We start from the raw sequence: 19,254 nt of genomic DNA, 5'->3' as shown, positions 1-19,254 counted from the left end.
GCGGGCGAGGCTCTCAGAACGGCATTCTTCGCTGGCCTCAGGTGGGATCTTATGCGCCGCGGATGGCGAGGCATTAAAATTCCGGCTTGGGTCTCCATTCCCTAAAATTTCAAAGAATGAGGGGTGACCTCATCAAAAACTTCCAGGTTCTGTCAGGACGGATGTAGATAGGATGTTTTTCCTTGTCTGATGAGTCTAAAACCGAGGGGCGTCACCTCAGGGTAAAGGGTAGGCCATTTAAGATTGAGTCTTTGGGAGACGATTTCCCCACCTCGCTCCGCCTGGCACGGATCGTGCCAATCCTGGAAAATAGCGAGTAGACTTAAAAAACAGCTTCAGGCCTGGCGCCAAACCGTTTGCAATCGACCCGGTCCTTTCCCACGGGCGGGAACCTGATCGCAAAGCTGCTTAGCATGAGATTGACTGGATTTCAATCTCATTAGTAAGTTCAACACACGATTGCTTCCCCCACTTCCTCCCTCCCCCTCAGGATGTTCTCACGCTGGCACAGATCAGTACCCGTCTACATTAGTGGAGATCTGACGCCATGGCAATGCCAGGGGGCTCAGAGCCCATTGAAGCTGCCAGATGGTCAGGAGCCAGAGGCATGGGCGGATGGTGTCCACTGGGACAGCGCGAAGAGAGTGGGGCATGAGTGGTGGCTGTGAATGGGGGGGCTACGGAGGGGGAGGCGTATGCGGTGTTGGTTCATGTCAGGGGGCATGGTGAGGGGGACATGACGGGGGGGTTCATGATGGGAGCTCCATTGAGAGGATCCCAAAGGCCAAATGCTCATGATCCATCTCGGGGGAGTAGGGGTACATGCCGCTGATGAGAGGAGAGGGTCTAATACCTGTGGGGGTCAGGAGGGGGTCTCTCAGTGCACCGTGAGATTGTGGCATCCTTGTGAAATGGTTTCCGAGTGCTCTGAGGCCAGGCTCACCAGCATGTTTAACCCACACAAAGACAAGCCCTTCGGCCTACCATGAAGTAAGGAGGAATTTCTTCACTCAGAGTGTGGTGTATCTTGGGAGTTCTTTACCCCAAAGTGCCATGGAAGCTCAATAATCGAGCGTGGTAGAGACAGAAAATGAGAGATTTCTGGAGACTAATGACACCAAGGGATATGGAGATAGCGCATGAAAGTGTTTAGCTATGATCCAGTTGAATAGCGGAGAAAGCTTGTGGAGCTGAATGGCCTACTCCTGGTCCTGTGAGCCTAGAAACAGGGGAGGCAATGGCCTTGTGGTATTATTGATAGACCATTAATCCAGAAACTCAACTAATGTTCTGGGGACCCGGGTTCGAATCCCGTCACGGCAGATGGCGACATTTGATTTCAATAAAAAAGCATCTGGAATTAAGAATCTAATGATGACCGTGAAAAAAACCATTGTCGATTGTCAGAAATAACCATCTGGTTCACTAATGTTCTTTAGAGAAGCAAATCTGCCGTCCTTACCTGGTCTGGCCTACATGTAACTCCAGAATCCCAGCAATGGGGTTGACTCTTAACTGCCCTCTGAACAAGGGCAACTAGGGATGGGCACAAATGCTGGCCAGCTAGTGATGCCCATGTCCCACAAATGAGTGAAAAAACCTTAGGACTCATCCACCAGGGAGGCAACAGCGAAATTAAAAGTCCTTACCACACTACTGGGCCAACAACTTTCAGATATTATTTGCAGAACATAAATGAACGCAAATTTGGAATGAGTTGCCCAAGTTTCACCAAGTTTGAAAAACTGCAGGAAATAGTTTCAGGATTAGAATCAGTCTTAGGTAATGCTCAGTAAGTGAAATCAATATACTTACTTCAGCATGAACATTTCAAAACAAACTTGCCTGGGACATTGGCCAATGTGAGGGGCGACCTCCCAGTCAGTGTAAGAGAACTTCAGTCCATCGCTTTCCTTTGCCCGCCATTGAGCCATAGAGATACACAACACGGAAACAGGCCCTTCGGCCCAACTCGTTCATGCTGACCAGGTTTTCTAAACTGATCTGGTCCCACTTGCCTGTGTTTGGCCCATATCCCTCTAAACTTTTCCCATCCACATACCTGTCCAAATGCCTTTTAAATGTTGTAATTGTACCCACTTCTACCACATACTCGCTACCCTCGGCTCGTTCCACATACTCACTACCCTCTGTGTGAAAAAGTTACCCCTCAGGTCCCTTTTAAATCTTTCCCTTCTCACCTTAAACCTACGCCCTCTTGTTTTGGACTCCCCTACCCTGGGGAAAGACCTCGGCTATTCACCTTATCAATATTCTCATGATTTTATAACCCTCTATATGATGAATACATGAATAGGACGGGTATGGAAGGGTACGGACTCCATAAGTGCGTACAGTTTTAGTTTGGGTGAGCATCATGGTGGCGCAGGTTTAAAGGGCCGATGGACCTGTTCCTGTGCTGGACTGTTCTTTGTTCTTTGTTTCCCGTTGTGGTAGAACTAGGGGACACCGTTTAAAATTTAAGGCCACCCCTCATCCTCCCACGCTCCTGGGAAAAATCCCCCAACCTATCCAGTCTCTCCTTATAGTTCAAACTTTCCAGGCCCAGTAACGTCCTTCTCAGTCTTCTTCTGCACCCTTTCCAGTTTGATAACATCCTCCCTATAGCAGGGTGACCAGAGTTGTACGCAGTGCTCCAAATGTGGCCTCACCACATTCAAACATAAAGAGAAACAAAACCAATTAATGTTAGAAATCAATAAGAAACGGTGAAAACTTTCAGGGGGCCATTCAGCATCTGGAATAGAATCTGATTCACAGCTGGGACCTGACATTCCGACACCAGTCAAAACATCCACCTTCCCTTTCAGAGGCTCTACCAGTACGGGTACTTAGACATAAAGCACTGAAGCCCATTTGTCTTCAACGCCAGATTGTATCTCAGTTTCCTCGTATCATATATCCACTAATGTTGAAGTATTCAAAGACGAGCAGCTTTGGAATGTAGCAATGAAGTTGCTTTATTTAGAAATCTCTAGATGTTGTCTGCCCTCCAGACTAGCCGGCATTTGAACTCATTCATCTTTCACTGATGTATTTTTAATTGAATATTTTGAATTGTTTCCTGAAATGTTTCCCACCCTTCATTTTAATCTAGTTGCCCAATCTACCTTCATACTTATGTAACTGCCTTTAAGTGCAAGGTTCTTGTTTGTGATTGTCGTATGTCGCTTTCAAATTCAACGGTAGAATTCAATGATATTATGATCACTATTTCCCAATGGATCTTTAATTATGACATTACTAATTAATCTGCCTCACTACACACTTCTAAATTGAATTTAACCTTACCTCTAATTGGTTCTACAATCTGTTGTTCCATGAAATTTTGATAAAAATGTCCCACACACTCATTTTACAAATGAAAGTAAATTTTAAAATGGAACAAACTTTTGGCACAATTAATTGACACTTCTAAACAACCTGCACTAAAATATACTTCGTCTTCTCAACTCATTAAGTCGAGATTTGAACTCATGCGCCAGAATTTTACTGCCCCACTCACCACGGGAATCTGAGTAGTCGAGAGGTGGACAATGGTCTGTTGACCTCAAATGAGATTTTAGTTTTGGGACATTGAGGCTGTAAAATCTGCCTGGGAGCTCTGGGTTACTAATCCAAAACCATCACCATTTTATTGTGATAACGCCCGCAATATTCATGGGGAAATCACTGAATGATTTCCCTGTGGGGCTCGCTGAGTGTGAGTTCCTCCGGTAACAGGCAGTGGCCTGCCCAACTGGAACTCATCAGCTGAGCCTTTTATAAGGCAGGCCCTGTTCTGGGCCTGTTGAACTGTACTTCCAGGCAGGGACGAGCATGTGCACGCCACATTATTTCTTCATTTCTTCACGAGAGTGGCTTTTGGAATAATTCTTATTTTGCCTTCTTCCCCATATCACTTCAGGTTGAAAGACTCGATGCCAAGGTTATTGGACCATTAAAGGCGTACGGTGCGCTAACAAAATCCAAACGGGTATTTACTCTCTTCATTCCGATTTAATTTTCTGCAGGAATGTTTCCAGTCAATCAAAGGTCAATTTCTCCAGCCACAGATTTGAAAATGTGAATGAGGAATGGGAATTATAACATCCAACTGAATTTTATCAGCCCTTTGGGAACAGGATGGAAGGGAGACGGGAAGGCCGGCAAAATGGCACAAGAAGGATTGCCAACGAGCAAGATGCCCGACGTACAAATAAACCACTTAAAGTGTCCATTTCAGGTTCTCTTCCTGCCTCCATGGGCCTTCTACCAGTGGCTGGGAAACCTGCTGCTAGTGGGGAGATTGTTCAGTGAGGCCCGGTGCCTCCTAGCAGGCATCAGAACCGGGTCTACTCTTTTTTGGCCACTCTTTTGGCCTACAGAGGGTTCCCACAGTGACCACAGTCACACCTTTGGGGCCTGTTCACTGAGACATAGCCTGGTCCCCCCCTAACAATCACTGGGGCCTGCCTAATAGGCTTCGTCAATCCCGAACTGCACTTCCCCAGCTTGGAGGGCACCAGCCCTATGAGTGGGTCTGCCGCATTTGGGGAACGGTGCCAAAATACGGCCTGGGTTCCACCGCCCAATAAAGTAGTGCCGGCTCCCGCCCCACCCAGGCTTTGAACTGCGGTGGCAGGATTTATGAGTATATCATTCGCCCACCAAGTCAAAGAACAACACACAACACAACACAGCAAGGGAAACAGGCCCTCCGGCCCAATGAGCCCACGTTGTGAGATTGGGAGCCAATGTAGATTAGCCAACAAAGGGTTGGATTGGACTTGGTAAAAATTCAGATTCAGGCATCAGTGTTTTGGGTGAGTGCGAGTTTCCAGAGGTTGGAGGATGAGAGGCCGGCCAGGGCAGTGTTAGCATATCACTGTCACAGCCTGTTTGTGTTAATCAAAAAAGAGACTGGTAACCATTACTGTGGAATTCCTTTGGCTCCTCCAAGTGCTGATGTAGTCGGATATTGTGGCGGCATCTGTGATTCAGACCACTTATCCTCTTGGCTGCAGGATGCTCAGTGTGAGAGGGTAAAATACTGGGCACGGGACGAAGCCAAATAAAAAAAAACAGCAAATGCTGAACATCAATCCTGGAATTCAATGGCAAATACAGAGAAGATCCACAGCATCTGTAAAGAGGTGGTTTACTCTGATGGGGTCTCGGCTGCCGTGCAGGGCGGCACGGTAGCACAGTGGTTAGCACTGCTGCTTCACAGCTCCAGGGTCCTGGGTTCAATTCCTGGCTCAGGTCACTGTCTGTGTGGAGTTTGCACATTCTCCTCATGTCTGCGTGGGTTTCCTCTGGATGCTCCGGTTTCCTCCCACAGCCCAAAGATGTGTGGGTTAGGTTGATTGGCCATGCTAAAATTGCCCCTTAGTGTCCAGGGATGTGTAGGTTAGAGGGATTAGTGGGTAAATGTGCAGGGATATGGGGGTAGGGCCTGGGTGGGATTGTGGTCAGTGCAGACTCGATGGGCTGAAGGGCCTCTTTCTGCACTGTAGGGTTCTATGATTCCAAAAGGGCTTGGTCGGTTTTTGAAATGATTTTTCCTTTGGAATTGTGAGTTGAAAGATACTCCAAACTCCTGATGGGGGTGGGTGTGTGGGAATGGTGCTGAAACTCCAGGTAAAGAAATCGGACTCAATTTCCTCAAATTTATAAGAATGACAGGCAATTTTATTGAAATGTATGTTTGTAACAGATTTGAAAGGAAGAATTTCTGTTGAGTCCAGAACCATAGAATCCTTACAGTGCAAAAGGAAACCATTTGGCCCATTGAATTTGCACCAAAGGAGCATCTTACCCATCACTCCTTATCCCTCTGTATTTACCATGCCTAATCCTCTAACCTACACATCTTAAAGTTTATTTGTTAGTGCCACAATTAGGCTCACATTAACACCTCAATGAAGTTACCTTGAGAATCCCCTAGAATCAGACTCCTGTTCAGGTACGCTGATGGAGAATTTAGCACGGCCAATGCACCTAATCAGCACGTCTTTCAGGCTGTGGGAGGAAACTGGAACACCCAGAGGAAACCCACGCAGACACAGGGAGAATGTGCGGACTCCGCACTGAGAGCTGGGAATTGAATCTGGATCCTTGGCACAGTGAGTTAGCCATGCTGCCCCAACTTGGGACAATATTGAGCAACTTATCACAGCCAATCCATCTAACCTGCACATCTTTGGGGGTGTGGGAGGAAACCAGAGCACCCCGGAGGAAACCCACGCAGGCACAGGGAGAACGTGCAGACTCCGCACAGACAGTGACCCAAGGCTGGAATTGAACCCGGGTCCCTGGCTCTGTGAGGCAGCGGTGCTAACCACTGTGCCACCGTGCAGCCTACCTGAGGTTCGTAGAACAACGTCTTGTGGAGGTGATGGGGTCTCGGCTGCCAGCAGGAGAGCCAGCCTTCCCTTGAGAGCAAGGGAGGGGGCTGCGGGTGGAAGCCCCCTGCCAATCAGAGGCCGGCAGCTCTGCCGCACTCGGCTTCCGGAATGGTCTTTGCTGCTGGTACTGCATCTACCTGAGGCTCAAACTGAGGAAGGACCCTGGGACGGTTAACTAGGAGGGTTTAACAAGGTGGGGACTACAGGGGATAGGAGTTTGTAGCATGGGTAGGGAGATGGTTTTTCAGGGGACAACCTCCCTCCGTCTACGCCCCCTGCTTTCCTGATGCCAGACCTGTCAGAACCTACCCTCCCCCACCCCCCCACCCCCTCAGAGGTAATAACACCAGGAATCACTTATCGAGCTCCTGACCTGGCAAGCCCACCACCTACCACCCCGCAGCACCCCCCCGCCCCCCTCCCCCCCCCCCCCCCCCCCGCCCCCAACGCCACCTGCCGCTGTGTTAAAAACCCGTAGTTCCTCATTGCTTTCTCCATGGGCAATCTGAATCAACTTTCCAACCATGCAGCATATTTTTCTCCTGTTGTATAAATTGTTGTGAACGTTTGAAATTTGGCCTTCTCGCCCTTGTCCTGATGAGTGCAAGATGAAAAGATTCAGCATATTTTGGCCTTGGAGGGAGTGCAGAGGAGGTTTACTAGGCTGATACCGGAGTTGAGGGGGTTGAGCTATGAGGAGAGGCTGAATAAACTAGGCTTGTACTCGTTAGAGTTTAGAAGAATGAGGGGAGATCTCATTGAGACGTATAAGATGATGAATGGGATGGATAGGATAGAGGTGGAAAGACTCTTCCCGCTCAAAAAAGACAGTAGGACTAGGGGGCACAGCCTCAAGATAAAGGGGGGGCGGTTCAGAACGGAGTTGAGGAGGAACTTCTTCACTCAAAGGGTGGTGAATCTCTGGAATTCTCTGCCCGTTGAAGTGGTGGAGGCTGCCTCGCTAAATATTTTTAAGAAGCGGGTTGATGGGTTTTTGATAAGAGAGGGGATTAAGGGTTATGGGGAGAGGGCGGGAAAGTGGAACTGAGCCACGACAGATCAGCCATGATCTTATTGAATGGCGGGGCAGGCTCGAAGGGCCAGATGGCCTACTCCTGCTCCTATTTCTTATGTTCTTATGTTCTTATGTTCTCTTTTCAGCAAGTCCGCAACTAAAAATCAATGATTAATTTACACAACTGAATTAGAGTTCCTGTCACAATAAAATGCACATTAACTTTTGAGGGTATCGGCTTGTAAAATTTTACACATTTTGAAAGCGTCGGTATTAATTCTGTTTCTCTTTCTGTTACTAAATCAGGCTGACATCAAAAAATTTAACAGTGTTAGAAATCGCGAAATGAAGGAACTGGAAAACCTGCAGAAGCTGAAACAGAAGAACCCTTTGGACAGACAGGGGATTGTATCCTTTTGTAATGGTCTGCTCTTGAGGGTAGAGAGTTTAGAGATAAAATTGCCTTCATTTATGTAACTTTTAAAAAAAATACACTTGTGCCTTAGAAAACGTTGCTTTAACTCTGAGTTAATCCTCCCATTCCAAATGCAATAGCAGAAGGTGTGACAACTGACCCTTTACCTCCTCCCTCCTCACTGCCTAAGGCCCTAAAGATTCCTTCCAGATGAAGTAGTGATTCACTCGCACCTCTTTCAACTTACTCTACTGCATTCATTATTCGCCATGTAATCTCTAATTTGGGGAGGCAGAACTCACTTTGCGGAACTCCTTTGCTCCACCTGCAAGCGTGACCCCAAGATCCTTGTTGCTTGCCATTTCAATTCAAGCGGATGAAGTGGAAAGGGTCGAGAGCTTCAGGTTTCTAGATGTCCAGATCACCAACAATCTATTCAGGTCCCACTATGCTGATGCTAAAGTTAAGAAAGCCCACCAACACCTCTACTTTCTCAAGGCTAAGGAAATTTGGCATGTCCGCTATGACTCTCACCAGCTTTTACACATGCACCATAGAAAACATCCTTTCTGGTTGTATCACGGCTTGGTCCTGCTCCTGCTCTGACCAAGACCACAAGAAACTATAAAGGGTCGTGAACAAAGCCTGGTCCATCACTCAAACCTGCCTCCCATCCATTGACTCTGCCTTCACTTCCTGCTGCCCCAGAAAAGCAGCCGGCATAATCAAGGACTCCACACGTCCCAGGCATTCTCTCCTCCACCTTCTTCCTTTGGGAAAGAGATAAAAAAACTCTGAGGTCATGTACCAATCGACTCAAGAGGAGTTTCTTTCCTGCAGCCATCAGACTTTTGAATGGACTTGCCTTCTAACAAGTTGATCTTTTGCTACATAAGAACATAAGAACATAAGAAATAGGAGCAGGAGTAGGCCATCTAGCCCTTCGAGCCTGTCCCGCCATTCAATAAGATCATGGCTGATCTGTCGTGGCTCAGTTCCACCTTCCCGCCCTCTCCCCATAACCCTTAATCCCCTCTCTTATCAAAAACCCATCAACCCGCATCTTAAAAATATTTAGCGAGGCAGCCTCCACCACTTCAACGGGCAGAGAATTCCAGAGATTCACCACCCTTTGAGTGAAGAAGTTCCTCCTCAACTCCGTTCTAAACCGCCCCCCCTTTATCTTGAGGCTGTGCCCCCTAGTCCTACTGTCTTTTTTGAGCGGGAAGAGTCTCTCCACCTCTATCCTATCCATCCCATTCATCATCTTATATGTCTCAATGAGATCTCCCCTCATTCTTCTAAACTCCAACGAGTACAAGCCTAGTTTATTCAGCCTCTCCTCATAGCTCAACCCCCTCAACTCCGGTATCAGCCTAGTAAACCTCCTCGGCACACCCTAGCTATGACTGTAACTCTACATCCTGCACCTTTTCCTTTCCTACTGCCCTATATACTATATGAACGGTACGCTTTGTCTGTATAGCGCACAAGAAACAATACTTTTCACTATATCCCAACACATGTGACAACAATAAATCAAATCAAATCAAATTCACCATCTTGCTCTCCTGCCCACATTGATGTCCTTAGCCTGCAACAGTGTTGTAGTGAAGTCCAACGTAAACTGGGGACATGGATACCTCATCTTCTAATGGGCACTTTACAGCTTTCTGAACATTGAGTTCAATAACTTTGACCATGAACACCAGCCTCCATTTTGATATTTTTTCCCCAACCCTCTCCTGCCACCATTAGACCAGTCTCTAACTTGTTCCTATGCTTTGCTTTCAGGGTGCTCACTCTTTGACATATTCTGCTTTCTGATCTTTATGCCACTATTAGCACCTGCCCTAGTCTTTAGCATGATCATTACCATTCTTCTTGTCATAGAATCATAGAGATTTACAGTATGGAAACAGGCCCTTCGGCCCAACTTGTCCATGCTGCCCTTTTTTTTTGAAACCCTAAGCTAATCCCAATTGCCCACATTTGGCCCAGATCCCTCTGTACCCATCATGCCCATGTAACTATCTAAATGCTTTTTAAAAGACAAAATTGTACCCGCCTCTACTACTATCTCTGGCAGCTTGTTCCAGTCACTCACCACCCTGTGTGAAAAAATTGCCCCTCCAGACACTTTTGTATCTCTCCCCTCTCATCTTAAACTTATGCCCTCTAGTTTTAGACTCCCCTACCTTTGGGAAAAGATATTGACTATCTAGCTGATCTGTGCCCCTCATTATATTATAGACCTCTATAGGTCTTACATAGGCCTTATTTTATAGACCTCTTGTATCCATGATATCCTGTTAAAGCTCTCCTGGACTCTGACCCAATTCCCTGACTAATTTTGCTCCACCAGTCCCATCTTTCTTCAACACAAAAACTCATCACATCTCTCCCTCTCTTCAGTTCTGAAGAAGAGTCCAGATGGACCTGAAACATTGGGTGAGATTCTTGGCCCCCCCTTCCTCTCAGCATTTCTCCCAGCGGCGGGAGCAGAGAATCCCGCCGGCATGAACAGATGGAGAATTCCGGCCATTAATTCCATCTCCCTCTGCTGCCAAACCTGCCGAGTGCCTCCAGCAGTTTTTGTTTTATTTCAGATTCCCAGCATCTGCAGTATTTTGCTTTTATTTTAGTAATCAGGTCCAATATCATTTGAAATGTTCGTATCTCCTGAGGTACATTTCTTTAAATGTCTCTTTCTCAGGGCACATTACGAAAGGTAAGTAAGTAGATACGGAATATCTTGTGTGCCTAAATAAAACATTCCATGGAAATGGGAGTTTTGGGAATATCAGGGTGGATTTTATAGGACAGGGTTTCACTCCAATCCCCATGTCGACCTCTTTGACCAGAACTGTGACTGCTCTTCAATGATACAACACTGGGGCATCTTATTAGATAAGACTGGGGGTTCTGCCTCTCAAGAGGCTATAAAATCTGCTGCATCTTTTCAGGAATGTAAATGAAATTAGAAATATTCATCTCGTCATTCTGTAAGCGTGTTTTCCTTAACTGAGTTTTACAGTCGCTGGTACGTAGCTTTTGTAACTGCATCTGAAACACAAGAACTTCCAATCAGCTTAAAGCCGAAAATGTTTTAAAGGTTCACGTGCTATTTACGGTGTAGTTTGGTGCGTTTTTAGCACTAAACGGATTGTTTCCACACAGATGTGAACAGGTGGCTGTACCCAAAGGGTGTGATAATGATTAATGACCATGTACAAATTCCCCTGATTAGCCAGTCGACAAATGTACTACCCAGTGTGATATTGACCAACACAGGTTGGGAAGGTCCCATAGACTCATAGAATCCCTACAATGCAGAAGGAGGCCATTCAGCCCATCAAATCTGCACCAACTCCCCAACAGAATACTTTTTCTCATTCTTCATGGGACATGGGCATCACTGGCTGGCCAGCATTTACCCATCCCTACACCCTACCAAGCAGTGATACAATCAGAAAGAATGTTTTCTATGGTGCATCTGTAAAAGTTGGTGAGTGTCATAGCTGACATGCCGAATTTCCTTAGTCTTCTGAGAAAGTAGAGGCATTGGTGGGCTTTCTTAACTATAGTGTTGGCATGTCACCCCTTGGAGTACAGTGCACCTTTCACACAAAAGTGAATCTGTGCAAGGTTTATTTGCATCCTTCAAATGAATGTGTCTGTCTGAATGAGAGTGTTATTTTCTTCCCCAGGCTGAAGCCAATGTGCAGAAGGCTTCAGTCGATGTCAATCACACCACACATCAGCTGGAGGAGATCATTCTCAAATTTCAGCAGCAAAAACTGAAGGACATTAAGGTATGAAGATTGGAGTTGATTCCTTTACTAGTAAATCATGCCTCATGCCTCAATTTCTTTCGGGACACTCCTTGCCTCACATTATTCTGAGATCCACAGCCTTCCACAAACTGACACTTGAACCTCGGAAGACAGTAGAGTAGTGACAACACCACCAGAATCTGGTAGGCCTTGACTAATCCTCTGGAGGCATCAGTTCAAATCCCACCACAGCAGCTGGTGGAAGATAATTAATAAAAAAAATCTGGAATTGAAAAATCCCAATAACAGGGACCATAAAACCGTTGTGGATTGTTGTAAAAGTCCATCTGGTTCACTAACGTGCTTTAGGGAAGGAAATAGGAACACAGGAATTAGGAGCAGAAGTTGGCAAATGCAGCCCTTCAAGCAAAGGATAAAGAACAGTACAGAACAGGAACAGGCCCTTCAGCCCACCAAGCCTGTGCCGACACAGATGCCTCTCTAATCTAATACTTTCTTGCCTCTATGTGGTCCATATCCCTCTGTTTCGTGCCTATTTATGTATCTATCCAGGTGCCCCTTGTTATAGAATCTGCTTCCTCCACTTCCTCTGGCAGTGCATTCCAGGCAATCACCACCCTTTGTGTGAAAACCTTGCCCCTTACATCTCTTTTAAGCTTGCCCCCTCTCACTTTCAACCTCTGTCCCTAAGTAACTGACCTTTCGATCCTGGAAAAAGACTATGACTATCCACTCTATCTAAGCCTGTCATAATCTTGTAAACCTCTAACAGGTCTCCCCTCACCCTCCAATGCTCCAGTGAAAACCATCCAAGTTTGTTCAACCTTTCTTCATAGTTCATATCCTCCAAACCAGTCAACGTCCTGGTAAATCTCTTCTGCACCCTTTCCAATGCATCAACATCCTTCCAATAGTGTGGCGACCAGGGTTGTATACAATACTCCAAATGTGGCCAAGTCAAAATCTCATACAGTTGCAACATGATTTTCCAATTCCTATACTCAATGCCTCGATCGATGAAGACCCAGCATGTCATACTTCTTGACCACCTTGTCCACCTGAGTTGTCACCTTGAGGGAATTGTGGATTTTTTTTATTCATTCATGGGACACGGGCATTGCTGGCTGGCCAGCATTTATTGCCCATCCCAAATTGCCCGAGGGCAGTTGAGGGTCAACCACATTGCTGTGACTCTGGAGTCATATGTAGGTCAGACTGGGTAAGGATGGCAGATTTCCTTCCCTAAAGGACCTGAGTGAACAATCAATAATCGACGATGGTTTCATAAGAACATAAGAACATAAATTATATATATTGCAAATAATAGAGGCTGTAGCACTGATCCATCTGGAACACTGCTTGTCACAGGCCCCCAGTTAGAAGAGTACCCTTCCACTGCTACTCTCTGCTTTCTGTGCCCAACTCAGTTTTGTATCCATCTTACCAGTTCACCTCAGATCTCATATGACTTCACCTTCTGTATCAGCGTGCCTTGAGAAACCTTATCAAAGGTTTTGCTAAGGTCTATATATACAACATCCACTACCCTGCCCTGGTCAATTTTTGTTGCCACTTCCACAAAGATCTCAATCAAGTTTGTGAGACATGACCACCCATTCATAAAACCATACTCTCTATCGTTAATAAGTCAATTCTCTTCCAGATGTGAGTACATCCTGTCCCTAAGAAGCTTCTCCAATAATTTTCCCACCACTGATGTAAGGTTCACAGGCCTGTAATTTCTCCGTTTGTCTCTTTTGCCCTTCTTAAACAGAAGAACGATATTAGTCACTCTCCAATCCTCTGGTACCTTGCCCGTGGCTAAAGAGGATACCAAAGATTTTGGCCAAGGCCTCAGCAATTTCTTCCTTCGCCTCTCTCAGTAGTTGGCCACAAAGCCCTTCAAGCCTGCCCCACCTTTCAATACTGATACTGGTCTATGCTACGCTCAACTCCTTTTCTGTGCCATTTCCCCATAGATATCTACTCCTCGATCTATCAAATATTTATTCACCTCCACTTTGAATGCTTCTACTGATCCAGCCTCCACCTCTTCCCTTTGCAAAACTCAAATAATTTTTTTCCCTTTTATTCATAGGCTGTCTTCTCAAACTTTGTGACAATCGAGATGATATTCCATGCCAAAGCTCTGGAGATGTACACAAATGCCTTCCAACACCTGAACAACTTTGATGAAGAGAAGGATCTGGCTGTATGAATGGAAATAACTTGAGTTTAATCTTTGTGAAAAACCAAAAAAGTCCAAAAATACAAGAAATCTAGACTGGGATTTTAAAAATACCCTTTCATAAAATAACTGAAACATTGAATTGAAAGACAAAAGCTCTTAGACAAGGTGGGCCTTGACAAGGCTGAGAAGACTGGGAGACCAAAACACGAACAGCAATTTTCCATCTCCCCCACCGCAAGAATTGTAGAATTGTGTACAATTTGCCACACTACCAGAAAAATGTGGATGCTTTGGACAGGGCACAGAAGAGGTTTACCAGGATGTTGCCTGGTCTGGAGGCTATGAGGAGAGGTTGGATCAACTCAGTTTGTTCTCACTGGAACGACAAAGGTTGATGGGTGACCTGATAGAGGTTTACAAGATTATGAGTGGCATGGACAGAGTGGGTAGTCAGATGCTCTTTCCTAGGGTAGAAAAGTCAAGTTTCGAGGCATAGGTTTAAGGTGCGTGGGGAAATGTTTAAAGGAGATGTGCAGGGCAAGTTTTTTATGAAGGGTGGTGAATGTCTGGAATGCGCTGCCTGAGGAGGTGGTGGGCGTAGGTAAGATAGCAGCATTTAAGGGGCAGCTGAAGATACCAGAAGAGAGACGAATACATGAATAGGATGGGGATGGAAGGATACAGGCACCTTAAGTGCGTACGGTTTTAGTTTAGGCAGGCATCATGATCAGCGCAGGCTTGGAGGGCCGAAGGGCCTGTTCCTGCGCTGGACTGTTCCTTGTGCTTTGAGACAGAAAATTTGGCAGATCATTTGAAGGTCCGTTGAGCTTGAGTAGGATTTTCAGGTCTTGGGATGCGTGCAACTGGAAAACTCCACACAAGGTGTAGTGAGGTAACCCTGCTGTTGGGAATATACATCAAAACAATGAGGTGTCTCACCTCATCATCTTGCCTTACATTCCTCACACCACAGGGCTTGGTGGCAATGAACATTTGTGTGAACTGATGTCCTTATGCTAGGCAGCGCTCATGAAGCTTAGAAGTTTAAAACCAAGGGGGTTTCGGTAGCAGCAATGGTAATGTCACTGGACTAATAATCCAGAAGCTCAGGCTCTGGGGTCTTGGGTTCATATTTAAATAGAATTATTAAATCTGGAATTGAAAGCGAGTCTAAGTAACAGTGACTGTGAAATTATCATCGATTGTCTTAAGGATCTATCTGGTTCACTAATATCCTTTGGGGAAGGAAATCTGCCATCCTTACCTGGTCTGACCAGGGTGGCATGGTGGCACAGGGGTCATCACTGCTGCCTCACAGCGCCATGGACCCGGGTTCAAATCCCAGCTTGGGCCTGTGTGGTGTTCTCCCCATGTTTGCGTGGGTTTCCTCCGGGTGCTCTAGTTTCCTCCAACACTCCAAAGATGTGCAGGTTAGGTGGATTGGCCATGCTAAATTAGGCATGGTAAATGTGTGGGGTTACAGGGATAAGGTGGGTCTGGGTAAGATGCTCTTTTGGAGAGTCAGAGCAGATTCGAGGAGACAAATGGCCTCCTTCTGCCCTGTAGGGATTCTATGATTCCAATGGGACCCTTATGTCAGGTCTCGTATGAATAATGACAAACTAAAGGATCCACTGACCCAAGCACAATTGTGATGCTTTCACAATAAATACACCCCACAACAGCCAAAAAACAGGTCATCTCTTGAGAGAGGCAAAAAATTCCCATAAAAATCAAGATCAGTCAGAGAGAAATCAAAAACTCCTTGATTCTATGACTTACCTTCCTTTCCATTCAACATCTCTGCAAGTACAGTTAGCACTGTCTTTGAGTCGCCTCAGAAGATGATAGAGTTTGGGGTAAGATTATTCTTCCCCTCCCCATTTCCTAAATCACTTTGATCCAGAACCTGGGAGCAAGCGGCTCACCGTAGGAACAAAGAGAGGCCATTCAGCCCTTTGAGCGTTTCCCACAGTCCTCCACAATGCCCTTTCACTTTCAATTCCTCCTTTAACCTGTTGTCTGTGATTTGTTGTGTGATAACCTGTTGTGTGATAGAAGACAGACGGTGGTGGTTGATGGGAAATATTCATCCTGGAGTTCAGTTACAAGTGGTGTACCTCAGGGATCTGTTTTGGGGCCACTGCTGTTTGCCATTTTTATAAGTGACCGAGATGAGGGTGCAGAAGGATGCGTTAGTAAATTTGCGGATGACACTAAAGTTGGAGGAGTTGTAGACAGTGAGGATGGATGTTACAGTTTGCAGAGGGACATAGATAAGCTGCAGAGCTGGGCTGAGAGGTGGCAAATGGAGTTTAATGCGGAAAAGTGTGAGAGGATTCACTTTGGTAAAAGTAACAGGAGTACAGAATGTAGGGCTAATGGAAGGACGAGCAGAGAGGTCTCGGTGTACATGTGCATAGATCCCTGAAAGTTGGCACCTAGGTTGATGAGGTTGTTAAGAAGGTGTACGGTGTGTTAGCTTTTATTGGTAGAGGGATTGAATTTCGGAGCCGTGAGGTCATGTTACAACTGTACAAAACTCCGGTGTGGCTGCACTTGGAGTATTGCGTACAGTTCTGGTCGCCGCATTATAAGAAAGATGTGGAGGCATTGGAAAGGGTGCAGAGGAGGTTTACCAGGATGTTGCCTGGTATGGTGGGAAGGTCTTATGAGGAAAGGCTAAGGGACTTGAGGTTATTTTCATTGGAGGGAAGAAGGTTAAGAGGTGACCTAATTGAGGCATACAAGATGATCAGAGGGTTAGATAGGGTGGACAGTGAGAGCCTTTTTCCTTGGATGGTGATGGCTAATATGAGGGGACATAGCTTTAAATTGAGGGGTGATAATTATAGGACGGATGTCAGAGGTAGGTTCTTTACTTAGAGGGTAGTAAGGGCGTGGAATGTCCTGCCTGGTGCAGTTGTGGACTCGCCAATTTTAAGGGCATTCAAATGGTCAGTGGATAGGCATATGGATAACATTGGAATAGTTTAGGTTAGAGGGTCATTAGATTGGTTCTACTGGTCGGCGCAACATCGAGGGCCGAAGGGCCTGTACTATGCTGTAATGTTCTATGTTCTATTTTCTTTCTCCCACAGGCCTTTAGGTCAAAGGTCTCCATCAGCGAATTTGAGAATGACGCTCGACCGTCTCAGTCCCAGGGCAGCTCCAGTTTACAACCCTCTCCTGGCAGCCAGGTAACACAAATATCTCAACCTTTCCTTCCCCGTTAAGCGGCTGGCATTGGGATGTCACCCACAGGCAGGCCAGCGTAACTTAGTGCAGCAAGAAATGATTCAAAAGCGATGGGGAAGAAATGACCAGCTGGCCCATCAAGCACGCCAAGGTAGCAGATGCACCAGGAACTAAATACTTCTTTCACTCTCTTCCTCCCCGCCCCCGCAGCCAGGTAAACTCCTGGGAGAGGCAAGAAGAGAGAGAAAAAAGTCCAGCAGGAACAAGGTAAAAATTACTCTGGAAAATTTCTCTCCTGTTCCCCTCAGTCAATCAAAACCAACCCAAGAGATCGCAGGGACCCAGTGTTAATCACAGGAGTGTGGAATAGGGAAGAGTGGGACAATTTGATCCACTGGGCGGGATTTTCCGACTGCGCTCGCCCCCCAAGGCTGGAAATTCCCACCCGAGGTCAATGAACTCTTGCATGGTCTGCCCCTGCCCGCTATGATTCCCATGGTGGGCAGGAAGAGAAAGTTCCGGCAACTGAGTCTGCACCAGCCTGTGGGATTCAGGTTTTTCATTCTTTTCTTTCATGGGATCATTGGCCGTGTCTGCATTTATTGCCATCCCTAATTGTCCTTGAGAAGGTGGCAGTGAGCTGCCTTCTTGAACCACAGTAAGAAGTCTCACAACACCAGGTTAAAGTCCAACAGGTTTATTTGGTAGTGAAAGCCACTAGCTTTTGGGGTTTGCCCCTTCGTTAGGTTTACCCCAGTTCAACGCCGGCATCTCCACTTCTCCACTTCTTGAATCACTGCAGATCCTGGGGTGTAGGTACACCCACGGTGATGTTATGGAGGGAAATCTCTGATTTTGACCCAGCGACAGTGATCTATTTCTAGGTTAGGATAAGGTGCAGCTTAGAGGGGAACCTGCAGGTGGTGGTGTTGCTATGATCAGCTGCCTTTGTTCTTAGAGGTTAGGGCTTTGGAAGGTGCTGTTGTAGGAGCCTCAGTGAGTTGCTGTACATGCTGTAAGTGGTACACACTGTGTGTCTGGGATGGATGGAGCGAATACGTTCATGATCAAGTGGGTTGCTCTGTCCTAGATGGTGTCAAGCTTCTTGAATGTTGTGGGAGCTGCACTCTTCCAGGCAAGTGGAGAGTATTCTTTCATGCTCCCAATTTGCATCTCGTAGATAGTGGACAGGCTTTGGGGGAATCAGGAGGTGAGTTATTCTCTGCAGAACTCCTAGCCTCTGACCCACTCTCGTAACCACAGTATTTATTTCGCTGGTCCAGTTCAGTTTCTGGTGAATGCCAGTGTGGGTTTCAGCAATGGTAATGCCATTCAATATCAAGAAGAGATAGGTTGACTCTCTTTGTTGGAGATGGTCATTGCCTGGCACTTGTGTGGTGCAAATGTTATTTGTGTTCCAAATGCTCAACCTTCTGAGCAGGATTTTGTGGCCAAGCTCACCCAAAACCAGAAAATCCTACCTAAGGTCAATGGACCTTTGTGTGGTCAGCCCCTTGCTGTTACAATTTCCATGGCCGGCAGGATGGGAAAACTCCCCCATCTGACTAAATAATAACTCATGATTTTCCCAAGTCTGACTAAAGCATACCATTCATAGAGTCCATAGGGCAGAAGGAAAGGAGAGGGTGCAGAATGTAGTGTTACAATCATAGGTAGGATGCAGAGAAAGATCAACTTAACTTAAGGTAGGTCCATTGAAAAATCTGATGGCCTCAGGAAAGAAGTTGGCCTTCAGTCGGTTGATACGTGACCTCAGACTTTTGTATCTTTTTCCGGGAGGAAGAAGATAGAAGAGAATATGTCCAGGGTGAGTGGGGTCCTTGATTATGCTGGCTGCTTTTCCAAGGCAGCGGGAAATGTAGATAGTGTCAATGGATGGAAAGCTGGTTTGAGTGATGAACTGGGCTTCATTTTTGACCTTTTGTAGTTTCTTGTGGTCTTGGACAGGTTTGCTGTCTGTGAGAATACTTCAATGTGATTGGCTGCTTGATGACATCACTGTTGGTGGATGCCTGGCATTTCCTTGATTTGGTGCCAGGAAAGGGGAAATCCTTATCATGGAGATTGCGAGATCTTTGTGGAATGTTATCACTTTGACACTGACTGTAGAATCTGGTTGATGAAGAATAAAGGTCAGCATCATTTACAAACCCATTCAGTAACAACTCCCTGTGTCCTGATCTCTGTGTGTGATTCCAGTGCTTCAG

At 46.2% G+C, this 19,254-nt stretch overlaps 1 protein-coding gene across 1 annotated transcript in view; it reads left to right on the top strand.

Moving 5' to 3' along the window:
• LOC145341785 (CBY1-interacting BAR domain-containing protein 2-like) overlaps nt 1-19,254 on the top strand; it is a 31,124-nt gene that overhangs the window by 11,343 nt on the left and 527 nt on the right. Inside the window, exons 3-8 of the mRNA XM_080186714.1 lie at nt 3,929-3,997; nt 7,732-7,833; nt 10,878-10,883; nt 11,551-11,655; nt 13,736-13,849; nt 16,930-17,028. Of these exons, the coding sequence (XP_080042840.1) occupies nt 3,929-3,997; nt 7,732-7,833; nt 10,878-10,883; nt 11,551-11,655; nt 13,736-13,849; nt 16,930-17,028 (495 nt within the window). The remainder of the gene's footprint in view (nt 1-3,928; nt 3,998-7,731; nt 7,834-10,877; nt 10,884-11,550; nt 11,656-13,735; nt 13,850-16,929; nt 17,029-19,254) is intronic.

Source organism: Carcharhinus amblyrhynchos, chromosome 4, assembly GCF_965287045.1.
Source record: "Carcharhinus amblyrhynchos chromosome 4, sCarAmb.v2.hapA, whole genome shotgun sequence".
Taxonomy (NCBI): Eukaryota; Metazoa; Chordata; class Chondrichthyes; order Carcharhiniformes; family Carcharhinidae; genus Carcharhinus; species Carcharhinus amblyrhynchos.
This window is presented reverse-complemented; position numbering and strand designations above follow the sequence as displayed.